Source organism: Hyla sarda, chromosome 12, assembly GCF_029499605.1.
Source record: "Hyla sarda isolate aHylSar1 chromosome 12, aHylSar1.hap1, whole genome shotgun sequence".
NCBI lineage: Eukaryota > Metazoa > Chordata > Amphibia > Anura > Hylidae > Hyla > Hyla sarda.
Window position 1 is genome coordinate 21,952,973 of NC_079200.1, and position 20,897 is coordinate 21,973,869.

The 20,897-nt window shown below is 43.5% G+C and overlaps 1 protein-coding gene across 3 annotated transcripts in view; it reads left to right on the top strand.

Annotated features, from left to right (window-relative positions):
- The window catches only part of LOC130296985 (keratin, type I cytoskeletal 13-like), a 48,003-nt gene extending 27,806 nt beyond the window's left edge, over positions 1-20,197 (top strand). For 2 of the 3 annotated variants that reach the window (XM_056549110.1, XM_056549111.1), the window contains exons 2-8: positions 12,529-12,611; positions 13,885-14,041; positions 14,137-14,298; positions 15,662-15,787; positions 17,338-17,558; positions 18,841-18,896; positions 20,034-20,197. In XM_056549110.1, coding sequence (XP_056405085.1) covers positions 12,529-12,611; positions 13,885-14,041; positions 14,137-14,298; positions 15,662-15,787; positions 17,338-17,558; positions 18,841-18,896; positions 20,034-20,053 — 825 coding nt within the window. In that variant the 3' untranslated portion in view covers positions 20,054-20,197. Of the gene's footprint in view, positions 1-8,811; positions 9,870-12,528; positions 12,612-13,884; positions 14,042-14,136; positions 14,299-15,661; positions 15,788-17,337; positions 17,559-18,840; positions 18,897-20,033 lie in introns of those variants that run through there. The other variant, XM_056549109.1, reaches the window with a different exon arrangement.
- Positions 20,198-20,897: the final 700 nt, after the last annotated feature.

Sequence of the window (20,897 nt, forward strand, 5' to 3'; positions counted from 1 at the left end):
TGCCCCTGCCCATATAAGGGAGCGGCGGCCATTAATCTCTCTCTTGTTCCTGGGCTGCCAAGCAAGCAGCATCTCTCTTTCCTCATGGATCTGCGCAGCTGTCATCAGCAGTAACCAGGCCTAAGCCTTGCGGCAACGGCCATCTCTCAATACTGTGAGTTACTTCAATCCCTATTACCTCAGCAAGATCACCGGACCTAGATATTCCCCTAAATCCGGACGGATCTCTGCAAAAACACCCCAACTACACTATACCCCCCAAGGGCTACCACAGTAGGTTCTGTTGGTGATGGGATTGCTGTCTGTTCTTCAGTCCGTCCTTTAATTTTATTGTTCCTTCTCTAAACAAATCCAAAGTAGATCAATTTTGCCTTAGCTTAAAGGGGTACTCCACTCCTAGACATCTTATCCCCTATCCAAAGGATAGGGGATAAGATGTCTGATCGCGGGTGTCCCACCGCTGAGGACCCCCGCAATATAGCATGCGGCACCTACCTGTTTCTGCTCCGGAAGCACTGGAGGGTCTGGGACCCGACCACCGAAACGGAAGTCCGTGATGTCACAACTCCGCCCCCGTGTGACATCACGCCCCGTCCCCTCAATGCAAGTCTATGGGAGGGGGCGTGGCGGCCGTGAAGGCCGTCACGCCCCCTCCCATAGACTTGCATTTAGGGGACGGGGCGTGACGCCACACGGGGGCGGAGCCGTGATGTCACGGACTTCCGTTCCAGACCCTCGAGCGCTTCCGGAGCAGAAACAGGTGGGTGCCGCATGCTATATTGCAGGGGGGTCCCCAGCAGCGGGACCCCACGTGATCAGACATCTTATCCCCTATCCTTTGGATAGGGGATAAGATGTCTAGGGGTGGAGTAACCCTTTAATGAATTCTCTTTGGGGTTCCTTCCATTTTACTCTTCTAGAGTCGAGTAGGATATTTTTATCTGCGCATTTTCTCTACAGGTCCATTGTTAGGTCATTTGTGTCTGTTCTGGTGATTTTAATATCAAGGGAGGAGACAATCACTTGACTTTACTCCAATGTTGGCTTCAGATTAATGGTGTTTTCATGAAGGACGCCTATAAACTCCTGCAGGCGTTCAGGTGTTTCTTCCCATACATAAGGTGATACTTTCAATATTTCTTCACTATATGTTCCAACGTGATGTTAGTCATGCTTTCTGTGAACAATATTTCAGACTCCCACTACCCTAAATACAAGTTATTAAAAGTCTTTGTACATGTTACCCCCACTATAGTCCCATACTGCACAGGCAAAGTATAACTTGTGAGCTTGAGTGCGCCCATGACTGTCCACAACAATGTCACCCTCCTAGCAAAATACAACAGTAATATACAACACACTGACTGCAGCAGTTATTGCCCAAAAGTTGTTTTCAGGTTGCCTTAAAGGTGAACTCCGGTACTTAAAGGGGTTATCCACCATAAGGTGATTTTAGTACGTACCTGGCAGACAGTAATGGACATGCTTAGGAAGGATATGCGCTTCTCTTGGGGATAAATGGCTATGTTGTGAGATTACCATAACACTGTGGCTAGCTTTTTGTTAACTGGTATTTCCTGTTTGAGTTTTCTTTTCTGCCTACAAATCCCATAATTCCATTTTCCTCCCTCCCACACATCAGCCACCCCACCCGTTGAAACATAAATTAGCGGCATCCATTCAAAAGACCTGTAGTTTTCAATCAGGGTGCCTACAGCTGTTGCATTAGTTGCAGATTGATCTCTCTGCCACCAAGTGATCGCTCCACCCACTGAAGCAGACAGGTTCCCTGTCATCAGCTGACTAGTGAGTCAGTTCTTGGCCACATTGCAACCTGGGAAAAATCTGGGACAACAGTCATTTTGTATGCTGTTGAAAATAAATATTGGGGTGAAAATCACATAAGAATTGTGAGAAAACCGTCACACACAGGTACAGACACTATATTATGAACTACACTAACTTTACAGCCCCTGTAGCATAGTCAAATAATAAAAAAAAATCCTGGAATACCCCTTTAAAGGGGTACTCCACTGGAAAACATGTTTTTTTTTAATCAACTGGTGCAAGAAAGTTAAACAGATTTGTAAATTACTTCTATTAAAAAATCTTAATCCTTCCAGTACTTATCAGCTGCAGTTATGTTCCAGAGGAAGTTCTTTTCTTTTAGAATTTCCTTTCTGTCTGACCACAGTGCTCTCTGCTGACACCTCTGTCCATTTTAGGAACTGTCCACAGCAGGATAGGTTTTCTATGGGGATTTGCTCCTGTTCCAGACCATTCCTAAAATGGACAGAGTTGTCAGCAGAGAGCACTGTGGTCAGACAGAAAGAAAATTCAAAAAGAAAATAACTTTCTATGAATCATAGCAGAAGTTTATAAGAACTGGATTAAGATTTTTTAATAGAAGTAATCTACGAATCTGTTTAACTTTCTGGCACCAGTTGATTAAAAAAAAAAAATGTTTTCCAGTGGAGTACCCCTTTAACTTCTTATCCCCCATCCACAGGATAGGGAATAAGTGTCTGAGTATGTCATCTCCGGCTCTCCCATAGACAGTACATGGAGAGGGAGTGTCGACCACTGCAGCTCCGTGCACGAGGAGATCTAATGTTCTGAAAAAAAATTGGGCGGGGTTCTAACTGTTAGACCCACACGATTAGACACCAATTCCCTATCCTGTGGATAGAGGATAAGAAGTTGAAGGGGTACTCCGCCCCTAGACATCTTAGCCCTTATCCAAGGGAGCAAAGCAGATCTCCCTGCTGCACCCGGCGTTCGTTTAGAGCATGGGGTGCATAGCCGGAAGCTCATGACGTCATGGCCGCATCCTGCTCATGACGTCACCGCCACACCCCCTCAATGCAAGTCTAATGGAGCGGGCCACTCATCTGCCTCTATGGTAACTCCATCTGCCCTCATCACACCCTCACCACAACTTTTGGCATCCTACAAACAGGATAGGGGTGTGTGACTTATGCCTAAAGTACCCCCACCAGTCTGAACTGTGTCCAGCATTGCAGAGTAAAACGCATGAGCATGCGACAAAAATTGCGCCAGAAAGTGTACGGGACTTTGTCAGTAAAAAGTGTTTAATCTGAGGCGCTTGTGTAATAGAGGGGGAGGTGAAGAAAAGTCTGTTATTAGCCATTGAGAACTGTCCTGGAACTGTGCCGACCATGTGTAAAATCAGGTCCGAAGTTATGCTACCTAGCAAACCACTGCCTGTACCTGCAAGGGTTAAAGATGTGCCTGAGAAGCGCACGAAAATGTCCCGTGCTGGTCAACGTCCCGCCTCTGGGCGTGGAAACTGTATTGATGCCGAAATGGAACTGTAAAGATCTGCCCCTTGTTGCCTGGGGAGTGGAAGTCAGCACTGCACCACTGACTCACTTCCAGCCGGCGGCCATTTTCCCAAAGCCCTGCATAAAGGAAGCAGCACCACCGGATCCTCTCAGTTTGCTGGAAGTCTGTTAGTGGAGTAACACTGCGGAATAGGCATGCAGGAAGTCGGAGAGTCCCAAGATGGCGCCGGATGCCTGAAAAGTTGCCGCAGTGCACATTTTCCAAGAGCTGGCAGATCGTCTACAACGGATCCCCATCGGGGCCGAAGAGGCCTGCTACGAAGTCCCGCTGCCCGAGGACGATGAAGACTGGCCAGCAACCCCGCCGGAGGGAACGCCGGCATCTTCCTGAGGATCATCACCGGTGAGGCTGTCCCCTCACCACCGGACCTGGGGATCCTGGGTGGAGATCCATACAGAGGAGTCAGAAGTGAGTACCCTGGTTGAGGCCGCTTTCTCTACCCCTCCTTCTACCCCTAGCCCAGAGCAACCCCCCAGGTCCAGAAGTCTGTAGTATGTCCCCGTTACTTGACGATGAACCAGGACTGATCCAGTTCATGAGAGAGCACCTTCTTTCCATGCCAGGGAAGCCCCATCCCCCAGTTCTGACGGCCCAGTCCAAGAGGGCTAGGAGAGAAGCCCAGGTGGCCGAAATTGTAGAGGGCATGAGGGCGCAAAGAATGAAGGAATATGGGTCGAAGCTGCTACCGTATGAGGAGGGACAAGCGCAGCAGCAAGACACCAAAAGCATTAAAGGCCCTGTACTTTAGAATGCTGGACCATCCCTGAAAGGGAGAGCCACACCTGGAACGGCACAAAGCCACAGTTGTAAAATTCAACAAAGTGCGGGAGTTTGCCACCCTCATGGACTGTCGTTATGGTGGGTCCCCCTTGGTCAATCGTCGGGCCGTCCAAAGAGACTATCTCCCCACACCCTGTGGAACTGTTTGTATCACCAGGCCCCAGTGGCCACTTTAATGCCATCCGCCCTCCACGACTGGGTGCTGAGGATGACTGTTGTTAAAGGAGAACTCCAGAATATAAAAATTGTCCCCCATACTGCCGGTAGTAAAAAATTAAGATGTGCACCATCCTTCGCTCCCCCAGGTCCTACGGTAACCGGCTCCGGTCTCCTCCATGATCCTCATCCTGGTGGTCGGCGAGTCGTACTGCGCTCAGCCAATCACCGGCCGCAGCTAAGTCCCGACTCTACCGGCGATAGGCTGAGCGGCAGTGTGAGAACGCTTCAAGACACAAAATTCTTCACTACACCGGCACCTGCTGCCGGGGCCGAAAACTTCACACTGCCACTCAGCCTATCACCGGCCGAGCCAGGACTTCACTGCGGCCGGAGATTGGCTGAGCGCAGTATGACTCGCCGACCACCAGCCACCAGGAAGAGAATCGTGGCGGAGAACGGAGCTGGTTACCGGAGGCCCCGGGGGAGCTAAGGAAGGTATGTACATCTTAATTTTTTTTTACTGCTGGCAGTATGACGGACAATTTTTAGATTCTGGAGTTCTCCTTTAAGAGGGGGGAGTTTGTGGTGGCCCAGTACAGGAGTTGCACCCCTGTGTCCATGCTGCCCTGTCAGGCAGCCTCCATACAGTGACCCCTGCCCCCCCCCCTGCACCTGTGCCCTATGTATATTCCTAAGTGCCTGTGTTGTATGATGTATTGCATATAAAATGTGTTATGCCTTTAAGACCTGTTGTCATGTGATTGTAACCCAGGAAGGTTCCAGTGACCATGTGACCTACAGGGTGACCTATGGGACCCCTCAGAGTCTCCCCCATATAAGCCCTGGGTGGAGCCTCCGCTCACTCTTTTTTCTGCTTAGCTGAGTTGCAGTGAGGTCAAGTCCTGTCAGAGTGTGTCTGGAGTCCAGAAGAGGCCTAAAGTCTACCACGCAGCCACGGATCCTAAAGTCCACAACCCCCAGGTCCAAGTCAAAACCTGGTAAGCTACAAACGGGGTATAGTCAGTCTCAGTCAAGTCAGTTCAAATCAATCTGTCTCAATTCAGCGTGGCTCTGCAGCATATTGTCCCAGTCCACCATAAGTCCCAGCAAGCCCTGTGGTCTCAGAAGTCACTGGTCACCTCTGTGGGCCTATCCAAGCTGTATAGACTGTTGTTCCTTAACTTGGCGTCGGAGTTATTATTTTCCCCGTGCCTAGCCCAGGATCCAGCGGCCTACCTTCGGGTGGTGAAGCGGTAAACCATGCCCATGCGTCACAAACAGAAGGGGTTAATGTAATCTGCCCCAGGGTAATTCCCTCTGCTCTCATCACACCCTCACCACACATGTATGCACCAGTGTTGAATAGGCTCTAAATAGGAAGAAGATGGCAAAAAGATGAGGACATGCAACAGAAGACCTTAAAATGTTGCATGTAGCTTTGGATATGAATAGGGTATAGACAAATATTATTTTTTCACTGAGGCTTTTAAGGTTATAGCTGAACTATGGTCAGGACCTGCAATAGTTAATTATTCCATTCCTCATTCAGTAGGAAAAGCAGAGCTTTCACTGCTCGTTATCCATGTGATCCTCTCATTTATGAAGTATGTAATGGGAGAGAAGATGAAAGAAGGGGATTATCTGATTATGACACTTAGAAACAGCCAGGAGGTAAATGGGAGACTTGTTCAATCGTATAATCCGAATGTAGATGAAAAATGCCATTTTGGATCAGTATTAATGTAGCTGCCTGCTCAGAAACTTGGTTATGCCATCACACTCTGGCTAGATGTTTGCATAGAGGGGTCCATACAGTAGGGTGTAGAAGCAGAGGTCTCCATCCTGATTTCCAGCATGTCATCACAACCTGCGACTGGGAAGGCCGGCAGATTGTAGTTGTGCCACATTTGGACATTCACAGTGCTTGAGATCCCAGGCTCGGAGTATGGTACTCCAATGCACGCGAGAAGCCCCCTTTCCTTCAAGCCGTCCTTGCCAAGGTTGTCCCATTTCTCCAATTAATATGTACAGGTTTCAAAATCCAAAAGAGCTTGCAAACAGGGCTGGACTTAGAAATGGACTTTTGCATCCATCTCTGCTGAAATGGAGCTCAGTGGTGACCTGGCACCTCCATAACAGTATAGGATTTTGATATATTATTTGAGCACTGTATAGGGGTACATACATCAGATGGCGCTGTATGCTTTTTTGCACACTGTATAACATTAGTAACATAGTTCATAAGGTTGAAAAAAGACCAGAGTCCATTGAGTTGATCCAGAGGAAGGCAAAAAACCCTAATAATAGAGGTAAAAATTCCTTCCCGACTCCAAATATGGCACCAGTATAAATCTCTGGATCAACCTTCTATCCCTATAGATCTAATATACCTAACCTGTAATGTTATTATTCTCCAAAAAGGCATCCAGACCCCTTTTGAACTCTTTTACAGAGTTCCCCATGGCCACCTCCTCCGGGAGAGAATTTCACAGTCTCACTGCTCTTACAGTAAAGAACCCCTGTCTGTGCTGGTGTAGAAACCTTCTTTCCTCTAGACGTAGAGGATGCCCCCTTGTTATAGATACAGTCCTGGGTATAAATAGATCATGGTAGAGATCTCTGTACGGTCCCTGATATATTTATACATAGTTATTAGGTCTTCTCTAAGCCTTCTTTTTTCTAAACTAAATAATCCTAATTCTGATAATCTTTCTGGGTACCGTAGTCCTCCCATTCCCCGTATTACTCTGGTTGCCCATCTTTGAACGCTCTCCAGCTCCACATTTTGGGGACATGCCAACACAAGATGTTGTATAGTACCCCACCTAACATAAGGTAGACCGAGTGTTAACACCTAGTTCACTCTCTGGGGTTTGCTCAACCTAAATGACCAGAAAAACAACCACAAGTGAGATAATGTTTGAAAATCTGTATTTAAAGGCATACTCCGCTGCTCGGCGTTTGGAACAAATTGTTCCAAATGCAGGAGCCGGTGCCGGGATCTCATGATGTCATAGCCCCACCCCCTCAATGCAAGTCTATGGGAGGGGGCGTGACGACTGTCACGCCCCCTCCCATAGACTTGCATTGAGGGGACGGGGCGCGACGTCATGAGGGCGTGGGGCTATGACGTCATTTGTTCCAAATGCTGAGCAGAGGAGTACCCCTTTAAGCCTCACCTCATTGTTAGAAGACCCAACCATGAAAGCAACCAAAGTGGACACTGATAATAGATGGCATCTGTGAAAAAACAGTATATGGACTCCTTGTTTTGGTGACAGTAGGGTGCTAGCCATAGTCCACCCCGTATGGATGAGAATGAGTAAAGACCTTACACATGACCCAATGGACAGTATGGACAATGGACACTGTTGCTGTGGCACCCCTTTCTTGCAGGGCCATTTTCGGCTGCACAGGTTGAACATTTAACATGTCCACCCCGATGAGAACAGCCCATCCAATATTCATGATGGCATTTTCTGAGAATGCCGGAGGACCAGTGACATCACCGAGACACAAAGGACCTTGTTAATGTGACTAATCCTGGTAAATCCACTGACTCCTTATTGCTTCATTTATTTTATTCCTCAGTGACATCATGGGATCTAGGCATCCTTGTTCTCATGAAAAGTATCTTGGACCACAAAATGATGGATCTCAGCTATGTGTGCATGGTAGATAGATCTTCAAGGGATTATCGGCTTTGGGCATTTTCTTCTTGTCGTTAGCCAGTGATAAGCTGCTGCTTGGACCTCCAGTAGTTAGTTGTCATCTGTATGAAAACTCAGCAGCACCTCCGCAGGAAAAGTAAAGCATTGCATTTAATTTGTTGTGATTAATAGTTTGTCTGTGTCATGCATGGACATTTTAATTCCTCCAGCCACAAAGGAAGCTGCCGACCACTCCAGATAAGTTATGGAGAGTATGAATTTGAAGCTCCATCCCCTTCTGTAGATGTATAAGGAGCCATTCAAATCATGTCCCTATGTGTTAGTATAGGCCAAATCCATGTCAACAGCAGATATTCTCCTAAAATGTATTACTATTAAAGGGGTACTCCCGTAGAAAACTTTTTTTTTTTTAATAAACTGGTGCCAGAAAGTTAAACAGATTTGTAAATTATTTCTATTAAAAAATATTAATCCTTCCAATACATTTTAGGGGCTGTATACTACAGAGGAAATGCTTTTCTTTTTGGATTTCTCTGATGTCACGACCACAGTGCTCTCTGCTGACCTCTGCTGTCCATTTTAGGAACTGTCCAGAGCAGCATATGTTTGCTATGGGGATTTTCTTCTGCTCTGGACAATTCCAAAAATGGACAACAGAGGTCAGCAGAGAGCACTGTGGTCGTGACATCAGAGAAATCCCAAAAGATAAGCATTTCTTCTGTAGTATATAGCCCCTAAAAAGTACTGGAAGGATTTATATTTTTTAATAGAAGTAATTTACAAATCTGTTTAACTTTCTGGCACCAGTTGATTAAAAAAAAAAAAAAGTTTTCCATGGGAGTACCCCTTTAAGACTGAATCAGCTTATCCACTCTCTGCTGAATTAGTGAAGTGGGTGGATTGATCCCTCTGAAAAGTTCAATGAGATGTCATTGCCTGATACATACCTGCGGGAACCCTCCCTGCCTAAATTATAGGTTTGCGAAGATAAACAAAAGAAAAAAAAACATTGACTGTGAAAGTTGTGTGTCAACTGTATCCAAGGGGGAAAATAATGCTGAAAAAAACAGGAGTGTAATCAATTCATTATTGGCATGTATCTCACTCCTGTCAGACACGTCATGAATATTAATAACGTTCTGAAAGGTGACACCCATTAAAAAGTATTTATAAGGAGACTAGAGTGGGGTGCAGGACATGCTCCAGCAGTACTAGACTGTCTTACTCACTAGATCCTTGCCTTGGCATCACCTACTGCTTGTAGACATGGCTTATCAATCTTCATCCTCTTCCTATAGGGTATCCTCTGGTGGATCCGTAGCTGGTGGTAGGGGAGTTGGCTCAAGGAATTCTGTGTCTTTTTCTAAGTATGCTGGCAGTGGAGCAGGGGGAAATTATATGGGAAATGCAAGTTTTTCCCAGGCTGCAGACTTTGGTGGAAACTTAGGTGGCGGTTTTGATGGTGGTTATGGTGGTGCAGCAGGAGCTGGTTTTGGTGGTGCATCAGGAGCTGGATTTGGTGGTGCAGCAGGAGCTGGCTATGGTGGTGGAGCTGGCTTTGGTGGTGGAGCTGGCTATGGTGGTGGAGCTGGTTATGGTGGTGGAGCTGGCTTTGGTGGTGGAGCTGGCTTTGGTGGTGGAGCTGGTTTTGGCGGTGGCTTCAACCAAGGAGGGGGATTTGGTGGAGATGGCCTTCTCTCTGGCAACGAGAAGATGACCATGCAGAACCTTAATGACCGTTTGGCCAACTATCTGGACAAGGTGCGTGCCTTGGAAGAATCCAATGCCGAACTGGAGAAGAAGATTCGGGAATGGTATGAGAAGCAGAGTCCCGTTGCCAAGGAAGCAGATTACAGCCAATACTTTAAGACCATCGAAGATCTTCGTGCTAAGGTATGGATTTCTGTTTAGCTCTAAAAATGTTGTCTTTGTAGATGTTACACAATCCCATGTTTATATAAAGGTAAAGAGATTTGATAAATTACATCCTACACAAGGTAAGCAAAGCATCTTAGGACCCTATTTATCCTTCTGCAAACAGCAGCAGAATAAGTCCTAGGTGATCTCCTTCACAGCACGGAAGAGGTTAAACAAGAGGCTTGTTAAATACGATTTACTCAATAATTATACTGTAGGCTATTTGCTATTAACACCTTCAGCACTGGTAGTAATAGGTGTCAAAGCTACAAGAATATAACATGGAGATTGTGGTGCAATGTTCGGTGTCCATCAATACAATCCTATCTCTATGATGTCCATCAATACAATCCTATCTCTATGATGTCCATCAATACATTCCTATCTCTATGATGTCCATCAATACAATCCTATCTCTATGATGTCCATCAATTCAATCCTATCTCTATGATGTCCATCAATACAATCCTATCTCTATGATGTCCATCAATTCTATCCTATCTCTATGATGTCCATCAATACATTCCTATCTCTATGATGTCCATCAATTCTATCCTATCTCTATGATGTCCATCAATACATTCCTATCTCTATGATGTCCATCAATACAATCCTATCTCTAAGATGTCCATCAATTCAATCCTATCTCTATGATGTCCATCAATACAATCCTATCTCTAAGATGTCCATCAATTCAATCCTATCTCTATGATGTCCATCAATACAATCCTATCTCTATGATGTCCATCAATACAATCCTATCTCTATGATGTCCATCAATTCTATCCTATCTCTATGATGTCCATCAATACATTCCTATCTCTATGATGTCCATCAATACAATCCTGTCTCTATGATGTCCATCAATACAATCCTATTTCTATGATGTCCATCAATACAATCCTATCTCTATGATGTCCATCAATACAATCCTATCTCTATGATGTCCATCAATACAATCCTATCTCTATGATGTCCATCAATTCAATTCTATCTCTATGATGTCCATCAATTCATTCCTATCTCTATGATGTCCATCAATACATTGCTATGTCTATGATGTCCATCAATACAATCCTATCTCTATGATGTCCATTAGTACAATCCTATCTCTATGATTTCCATCAGTACAATCCTATCTCTATTATGTCCATCAATACAATCCTATCTCTATGATGTCCATCAATTCAATCCTATCTCAATGATGTCCATCAATTCATTCCTATCTCTATGATGCCCATCAATACAATCCTATCTCTCTGATGTCCATCAATACATTCCTATCTCTGATATCAATGATACCTTAGTGATATTCTGAGAGGCAGATAACCAAGACCTTTGTATAGTAGGAGCTTCCATAGACACTTACATTTGCAGACACTACTAGACGCGGGTTGAGTAAACCGACATTGGAATATTATTCTTTGCAACTATGTAAAGATCACAGGTATCATTTGACAAACCCTCGAAGGAATAAAACTCAAGTGCAACCTAAATAGGATATAATAGCGTATTTGTAGATATATCATCTACAGTCAGTCTGTAACAAGATGGAACAAAGCTGAATTTGGCAGACAAGATTTTGTGCCTTTCAAAGAGTACAAATGAGTCTGTTGGGAAACTGTGCCTTCCGGGTGTAGTGTCATACACACCTTCTTACTTTACATTGTGGTAGAGATGTACTGTGCATAGCAAAACTTGCCTTCCTTGTACTTGTTCAGTCCTCATGAAGAGCTTTAGTGATCCTTGGATCAGTTTAACCCTTACTTGTTTGCTTGGGTTACAGTGGTCGAGGAGAGAAGGAGCCTCCTCAGGGTCATATCACTTATAGGGAAATACATTTTGTACCCCGACTACTTCAGAAAATAGCTCATAAATTCGGAATTAACTTACTGTAGTAAAACAGTAGCATCAAACTTTTCATCACCAATGAAGATAAAAATGCAACAATCTACACATTTAATAAATTAATTGTACAATGTTAATAAATAGAATATTTTATGAATTCCTACTCCTCCCAAAACTGATTCAGACACAAACTCCATATCCCAGTTGCCTTGGCCATATTTCTTATGGGGTTGGGAATAAGAACGCAATCTTTGCCCTGGGAAAAGGAAAGTCCAGCTACGACTCAACTTCAGTAGTACCCATCCAACATAGTGCAGTATTCAAGATAGCCCAAGTCCAAGGGGCTATACTAATAGAATATAAAAATACTATTTATATAGGTCTTGGAAAAATATATAGTGAAATATAAGACCAGGCATTAGCTTTTCTGTATGTTGTTGCGTAACATTAGATCAGTTGTGTGATAACCTAATACTCTTTACCTAAAGGCAATAAACAGTAAAGCAGTTACAGGCAATTTAGAGAACTAGATAAAAACTGGAAAAAAGTTCTTAATTATGCCTTCCATTGCATGGTATAATGGAACATAAATTGTTTGTCGTACCAACCAGGAATCCAGGACGACTAGTATACACGGCAACCTATCTGAACAGGTCATGCATGAGTACACTTCCTTCTCATATAGAAACACATTACAGTCATTCTCTTATTTAACTTACAATTTCAATAATCATAATATATAGTGTTACGGCACGGTTAACCATGTTTATTGTATTATAATCTACAGATCCTTGCTGCCCAAATTGATAATCACAAAGTGATCTTGGCCATCGACAACACAAGACTCACCACAGATGACTTCAGACTCAAGTGAGTATTGGCCGTGTATGCAGCTTGTTGGTTTCCAAGTTTGGTTCCTATAGGAGACTCCATAACAAATTCACATTAACAATCTGAGTATCAGTACCGTGACACATTGGGTACCCTTCTAAGTCGAGTAGGGGTTTGGGTTCTGCCTTGTCAGGTATCCTAAAGTAAGCCTGACAAATTTGAACATATTGTTTGATCTGCCAACAGCAGGTTATAGAGAAGGAGGAACGGAGCAGATCGATATATAGTTTTTAAGGGGAAAGATTTAGTATAATTTAGTCTAGTAAAGATTTAGTATAATTTAGTATAAATTAGTATAATTTATTGATCTAAATCTATGCTCATTCTGGGGTTAGAAGTCCAGTAGGAAGTCCTAATGAGTGACTGACAGCCTTCCCTGTATCAGTCTGCATACAAAAATAACTGTCAATCACTGATCAGGACCACCCACTGGACTCCTAACCCCAGAACGAGCAGGGATTTAGATGAATAAATGACATGTTCTGCTGGATCTTTCCCATAAAACTGTATATCAATCTTCTCAGATCCTCCTGCTCATCACATGCTGCCCACAGATCAGACTGCATTTTCATGACTTGACAGAATCCCTTTAAAGGGGTATTCCGGTCAAAAACTATTTTTTTTATATTAACTGGCTCCAGAAAGTTACAGATTTGAAGATTACTTCTATTTAAAAAAAAATCTTAATCCTTCCAGTACTTATCAACTGCTGAAGTTGAGTTTCTCTTTTCTGTCTGACCACAGTGCTCTCTGCTGACATCTCTATCTGTCTCAGTTCCCGAGACAGACAGAGGTGTCAGCGGAGAGCACTGTGGTCAGACTGAAAAGAACAACTCAACTTCAGCAGCTGATAAGTACTGGAAGGATTAAGATTTTTTTTTTTAATAGAAGTCATTTACAAATCTGTTTACCTTTCTGGAGCTAGATGATATAAAAAAAATAGTGCAGATTTTTTTTTAGCGGGTTTTCCGCTGTGTATTTGAAAGTGGGTGGGCTCTTCTCGGCTGTCCGCAGCAGATTTTCCGCGGCGGAATGTACACTGCGGAAAATCCACCGCAAGCCCCATTGAAGTCAGTAGGGACTGTGGCGGATTTTACGCAGCGTAAATTCCGCCTTGGAAAATCTGCTGCGGACAGCCGAGAAGAGCCCGCCCACTTTGTAATACGCAGCAGAAAACCCGCTAAAAAATCTGTGCGTGTGAACGTACCCTAAAGTTGTGTTCTCAAACTTTACAACACACGTTTGTTTGCAGGTATGAGAACGAGTTGGCTCTCCGCCAGAGTGTTGAGGCAGATATCAATGGACTCCGTAGAGTCCTGGATGAGCTTACCTTGTCCAAGTCTGACCTGGAGAGCCAGATTGAAAGCTTAACCGAAGAACTGGCCTACCTGAAGAAGAACCACGAGGAGGTAAGAGACCAAGACATTGGTAAATGGAGATTTTAGAGAAGTAGATTCTGGACTCCAGTAGACTAAACTATGGACTTTATGGAATTTTTCCGCAGGAGATGAAGGGAATGCACGGCCAAGTCAGTGGAACCGTCAACGTTGAGATGAATGCTGCTCCTGGTATCGATCTGAGCAAGACCCTGGCCGATATGAGAGCAGATTATGAGAAGTTGGCGGCCAAATACCAGCAAGAGGCTGAAGAGAGATTCCAGGCCCAGGTGAGTGGAGAACTGGATTGTTTGGTGACCATATACTTCTATCTGGTAAAACAACTAAGATATTGGCTTCTTTAGGCTCCTATCACGATGTACCTAAAGGAGAAACCTATGAATATAATTTTTACATCATTTTGTATCATTTAAAGGGGTACTCCGGTGGAAAACAATTTTTTTTTTAAATCAACTGGTGCCAGAAAGTTAAACAGATTTGTAAATTACTTCTATTTAAAAAAATCTAAATCCTTCCAGTACTTATCAGCTGCTGTATGCTCCACAGGAAGTTCTTTTCTTTTTTTAATTTAGTTTCTGTTTGACCACAGTGCTCTCTGCTGACACATCTGTCCATATCAGGAACTGTCAAATCTCCATTGAAAACCTATCCTGCACTGGACAGTTCCTGACATGGACAGAGGTGTCAGCAGAGAGCACTGTGGTCAGACAGAAAAGAAATTCAAAAAAGAAAAGAACTACCTGTGGAGCATAGAGCAGCTGATAAGTACTGGAAGGATTAAGATTTCTTTTTAATACATGTAATTTACAAATCTGTTCAACTTTCTGGCACCAGTTGATTTAAAAAAAAAAAAAATAATAATTTCCACCGAAGTACCCCTTTAACACAGTGGTCTCAAACTGTGGCCCTCTAGATGTTGCAAAACTTCAACTCCCAGCATGCCCAGACAGCCGTTGGCTGTCCGGGCATGCTGGGAGTTGAAGTTTTGCAACATCTAGAGGGCCACAGTTTGAGAGCACTGATTTAGGGAGTACCTGTCATCAAACCATATTTTCTAAATTAACTCAGATTATATTCCCTAACTACTCCTGACACCCCTCCTGCCCTTAACATTTTTTTCCGAGCTTTAAAAAGCTGTGTATCACACCTTTCCCCTTGCTCACATTATGTGAGCTCCCGGCAGGAGAAAGTGGGCGTTCCCCAGCAGGCGTGACATCACTGAAGCCTGCAAAAGCTGTGCCCCGACATGCCCAGCACGAACTTCCTGAGTTTGGTCTCCTGCCAGGCCGGGAGGAGACCAAACTAACTGTTTAACTTGCAGCAGGGAACAGAACAGCGCCACCTAGTGGCCGTTCTTTCAATCACATTAAAAACATGTAAAGGTTGAGAATTTTAACAGCAAGAAAATAGCAAAGTGTCTTATAAAAACATAAGGAACAATATATTAAAAGTTTAATTTGGTGACAGGTACTCATTAGGGTAAGTTGAAGAACAAATCACTAAAATGTGCAGATGTGGTTTATGGTTATCTACAGGTACCAAGAATGTTTTCAAGTATTTTATTGTATACTTGTGTTTATCCTATGGGTATTATCAAGTAATAACCTTATTTTATGTTGTTTAATTCTTTAGACCAAGGAACTGCGAGTACAGGTTGTCAGTGGAAGCCAAGAGGTCCAGACTTCTAAGTCAGAAATCACAAACCTGAAGCATACACTACAGAGTTTGGAGATAGAGTTGCAGTCTCAGCTCAGTATGGTAAGTAAACCAAGCCAACGGGTAACGTTTGAGATGCTAAAGATGTTCTACAAGAATACGAGAAAGTGATTCTGACCTTTACCTGGAAATAATAACATCTGGTGATGTAGCTACAAGGACAGATAGAAATATCTCCAGGGCCCTGATGCTCAAGGAGGATCAAATATACTTCTGCCATAAAAAATGGTGCATGGATAGGTAGGTTTTAGTGATGAGCGGCATAGGCTATATTCAAATTTGCGATATTTCACGAATATATGGACGAATATTCGTCCTATATTCGCGAAATTCACATATTCAATATATTCACGGTTATTTTTGCTTTGCTTAAATGTGGATAACTATCTACCTATCTATATTATCTATCTATCTCATATCTATCTATCTCATATCTATCTATATTATCTATCTATCTCATACCTATCTATCTCATATCTATCTATCTTATATCTATCTATATTATCTATCTATATTATCTCTCTATCTATCTCATATCTATCTATATTATCTATCTATCTCATATCTATCTATCTCATATCTATCTATATATCTATCTCATATCTATCTATCTCATATCTATCTATATATCTATCTCATATCTATCTATCTATCTATCTAATATCTATCTATATATCTATCTCATATCTATCTATCTCATATCTATCTATCTTATCTATCTCATATCTATCTATCTATCTCATATCTATCTATCTCATATCTATCTATATTATCTATCTATCTATCTATCTATCTCATATCGATCTTTATTATCTATCTCATATCTATCTATCTCATATCTATCTATCTATATCGTATCTATCTATCTATCTCATATTTATCTATCTGCTAATATTCTTGCTCCTGCCCTGGACAGTTACTGACATGGACAGAGGTGTCAGCAGAGAGCAATGTGGTCAGACAGAAAATAAATTCAAAAAGAAAAGAACTTCCTGTGAAACATACAGCAGCTGATAAGTACTGGAAGTATTAAGATTTTTTAATAGAAGTCATTAACAAGCCACTTTAACTTTCTGGCACCAGTTGAAAAATGTTTTTTCCACTGGAGTACATGGTATGAATAAGAGAGCGCCTTGCGCTTGAAACGCGTATCCTCTTGTGTTCCTGTGTTGTCCTACTGGAATAAACGTGGATTTTACTTGCATAAGAGCTGGATTCCATACCTTTTTATTTTACTAGCTAAAAAGCGAGATACAGGACAGCAAACCCCCTGGGAAACGAATACATTGGAACCTTTTTTGTAATTAGAAAAATGAGAGTAATACTCCCATAACTCTATTTTGTGTCCATTGTATGTGTGGTCAATAGGGCGGGAGAATTTAAGTGTCAATTGAGTGAATAAGTGATAAGTGAAATGTGGACAATGGGATTATAGGGGGTGTGGAAGGTTACTGTTTAATTGTGAAAGGAAGCAAAAGTCCCTCTATTGATGACTACACATCCTTTAAAAACATCCTTTGTTATTATAAAACCATATTCTGTTGGCCGAGAAACCCATAGTCACCCACCGTCGCCATCTTTGTCCCGTGCAGAAATCAGCTCTGGAGTCCTCCTTGGCAGAAACTGAAGGACGCTACTGTGCGCAGTTGTCACAAATCCAAGAACTCATATCCAACGTCCAGTGTGAACTCCAAGACATAAGAAACCAACTAGAACTCCAGAGCAGTGAATACAAGATGCTTTTGGATATTAAGACTCGTCTGGAACAAGAGATCGCCAAATACAGAGAACTGCTAGATGGAGGCGATAAGAGGTGAGTCCGATGGATGAGGAAGCAATTGTCTGCTAAGATTAGAAAAACATTAAAGGGGTACTCCGCCCCTAGACATCTTATCCCCTATCCAAAGGATCGGGGATAAGATGTCTGATTGCGGGGGTCCTGCTACTGGGGACCCCCGTGATCTCGGCTGGTACACGGAGCGAAATTCGTTCCATGCCGCATGACTGGCGATACGGGGTGGAGGCCCGTAATGTCACGGCCACGCCCCCTCAATACAAGTCTATGGGAGTGGGCGTGACTTCCGTCACGCCCCCTCCCATAGACTTGCATTGAGGGAGCCTGGCCGTGACGTCACGAGTGGGCCGAAGCTCTAAACTAATGCTGGGTGCAGCAGGGAGATCACGGGGGTCCCCAGGACCCCCCACGATCAGACATCTTATCCCCTATCCTTTGGATAGGGGATAAAATGTCTAGGGGCGGAGTACCCCTTTTATCTTTTATTGTATTCAAGCTTTCATTGTAAGCTTGGTAACATAAATTAAGGAAAAGAGGTACAGAATTTAGAACAATCCCCCACTGGTGCCTGTAACTTAATATAGCTGGGACCCCATAGAAGTCACTTAACTCTATTGACTCTCCTCAGGGCAATGACCGCCACATTTCATCACTACATTAACAACTAAACCAGGAACAGTCAACGTATAACAACTTAGACCATACATATCATAGCAATATAAAGACAATGGCCGTAGAGGGCAGAATGGGCAGTTCTACCTAACCTCATATTGGTAGACGACATCCCTGCTCACCACATTTTGTTGCCCCTTTACCAATCCCCATCAAATTTTCCCCCTATCTAAGAAAAAAATCCCTCCTATACCCTACCCTATGTGCAGGAAAAGACGATGATCCAGCACTTGGAAACAATAGCTTTATTGAAGATCACTTGACACTGTCAACTGAGGAAGAGTGCATGCGCTCGAAACGCGTCTGAGGGTATGGTCGGTTTTAACAGTGTCAAGTGATCTTCAATAAAGCTATCGTTTCCAAGTGCTGGATCATCGTCTTTTTCTGCATATTGTGTGCCGTTTCGGGCACAGATCCGTGTACTACATTGGAGTGGAGAGCTGGATTTCTTTTCTACAAACCCTACGCTATAGTCTTAAAGACTTCCCAATGGCTGTTCTCTCCCTGTCAAGCACAGATATGAAGATTTTTTTTTAGAAACAACATTTATGCCAGTGTATATTATTACTATGGTCCTACTTCTATTATTATCCGTGTAAAATAATGTAAGAATATATTTGTTTTCCAGCATTCCTGCAGCTGGCGGATCTTCCTCAAGTACAGTCACAACTTCTTCCACTACATGTAAGTAGAATAGTACATAACCGGATACAATGAAGATGCTGATTCTAGATCCAATCTAATAGCTAGAGATGAGCAAATCCATTTCAAGTCTGTTTTGGCGACTCTCACTGTTAGGTCCATTTGGGATTTGGATGCCGATTCTGATTTGGAAGTGCCTCGATTGCCTTGCGATTGCCCACACCAAACTATGCACAGGAGCACGGACTCCTATCAAAGACAGGAGTCCCTGCTTTTGTACTGTACACCGGGTGGCTGTGCCAGATGCAGAGTGCCATGTCAAGCAAATGCAGTACGTGTTAGCATACAGCATGGATGGTTACTCTAGGCCGCTCAGTGTACATGAGCAGGGAAAAAAACAAAATTGAAAATTTGCCCTTCTTTCTAAGAACATATGATCTCTTAAATGGGTTCTCTGTGGGTCTGGTAATTTTTTAGGAGCATAGCCCCTTTTATCCATAGACTGTGTCTAGTATTAAAGCTTAAAGGGGTATTTTGGCTTTATACATCTTATCCCCTATCCAAAGGATAGGGGATAGGATGTATGATCGCAGGGGTCTTGCCGCTGGGGACCCCCGCGATCTTTGGAGGGTGCTGTCTCCGAGACGGGGACATGATGTCACGGTCACGCCCCTAGTGACATCATGACACGTCCCATCCATTAATGTCTATGGGAGGGGGCGTGACGGTCGTCACGCCCCCTCCCATAGACATGAATGAAGGGGGCGTGGCGTGACATCACTAGGGGCCGTGGCCATAACGTCATGTCCCCACCTCGGAGGCAGTGCCCGGCACAGAATTCCGGGGCTGAACCGAGATTGTAGGGGTCCCCAGCGGCGGGACCCCTGCAATCATATACCTTATCCCCTATCCTTTGGCCGGCTGCTCCTGTATCTTTTGATTACCACCGCCCATTGGGAAGGGAAAAGGAACCAAGGCTTACCTTGCTCTATGGGCCCCTGTAGCTGTTGTATGATACCCATTTGGTTGGAAATTCTTGTTTTTCTTCCCAAACAATGTCTGATTCCCTGTTTGACTGTAGGATCAAATAAAGAAATAGAGCCCAGTCCAACATGACATATAAATGGTAAATATGTATAATCTAGTCAAGAATAACACCATTTCTTCTTCTCCCTACAGCTACTACAAGAGTCCGCTAAGCTTGAACCCACAACACAAAACCCAGAATGGTTTTATATTGCACGGCTCTTGTATGCCTCCCTCGTGTCTCTTCATATGCAAGGACACTAGTTACATGGTGTTTCTCTGGCTTTTATGGTGGTCAATAAATCTTTTCTTTCTGCAAGGTATCTTTGCCTCATGTGTTTTTATTCGCTATTCATTTGAATTATAAAAAGAACGAATTGCCAATAGTAAATACAAGGTTTCCTGAACTCCTTTTAGGGCCGCATAATCATGTGACCAGATTCATTGCGCTATTGTCCTGTGGATGTGGCTCTGTGGCGGCCCCTAGTGTTCACAGTGGATGTGACTGACAGAGCTGCGTTGAAACTACTGGATTAGTTATGTCTTAGTCCAGTAAAGGGAGATCACTGTATACAGCTATTATTGAGAACCATCTTTTTCTAGTGGGGGGGGGGGGGGGGGGATTATACCTGGGTAAAGTGTAAAAATGGTTTGTATTTCCCAATATGGCTCAAGTCTGAGGATTATGGTGCATAATACCGAGCAACGGTAGGTCAGGAGAGCAAAACAATGCCCCTTTTTCAAAATGTTTCATATTGTTTGCCAACAGAACGGTCATAGTGGTACAAAATGCTTAGTTCGATGCCACTGTAATGCGTATGCTTGAATGGAAATACATTTCTATATTCCATTGAATGCTATAACCAGGAAAACTGAGTGACATATAGCCTGTTGAGAGATGGACCATTCAGGCATTAGAGCAGTGCCCAAAGACCCCATGCTAGGGAATCCCCATCTCACATGTAGCCCCACCCTATGCCTCAGTAATACATTGGTATGCCATAAAAGTATCCCCAC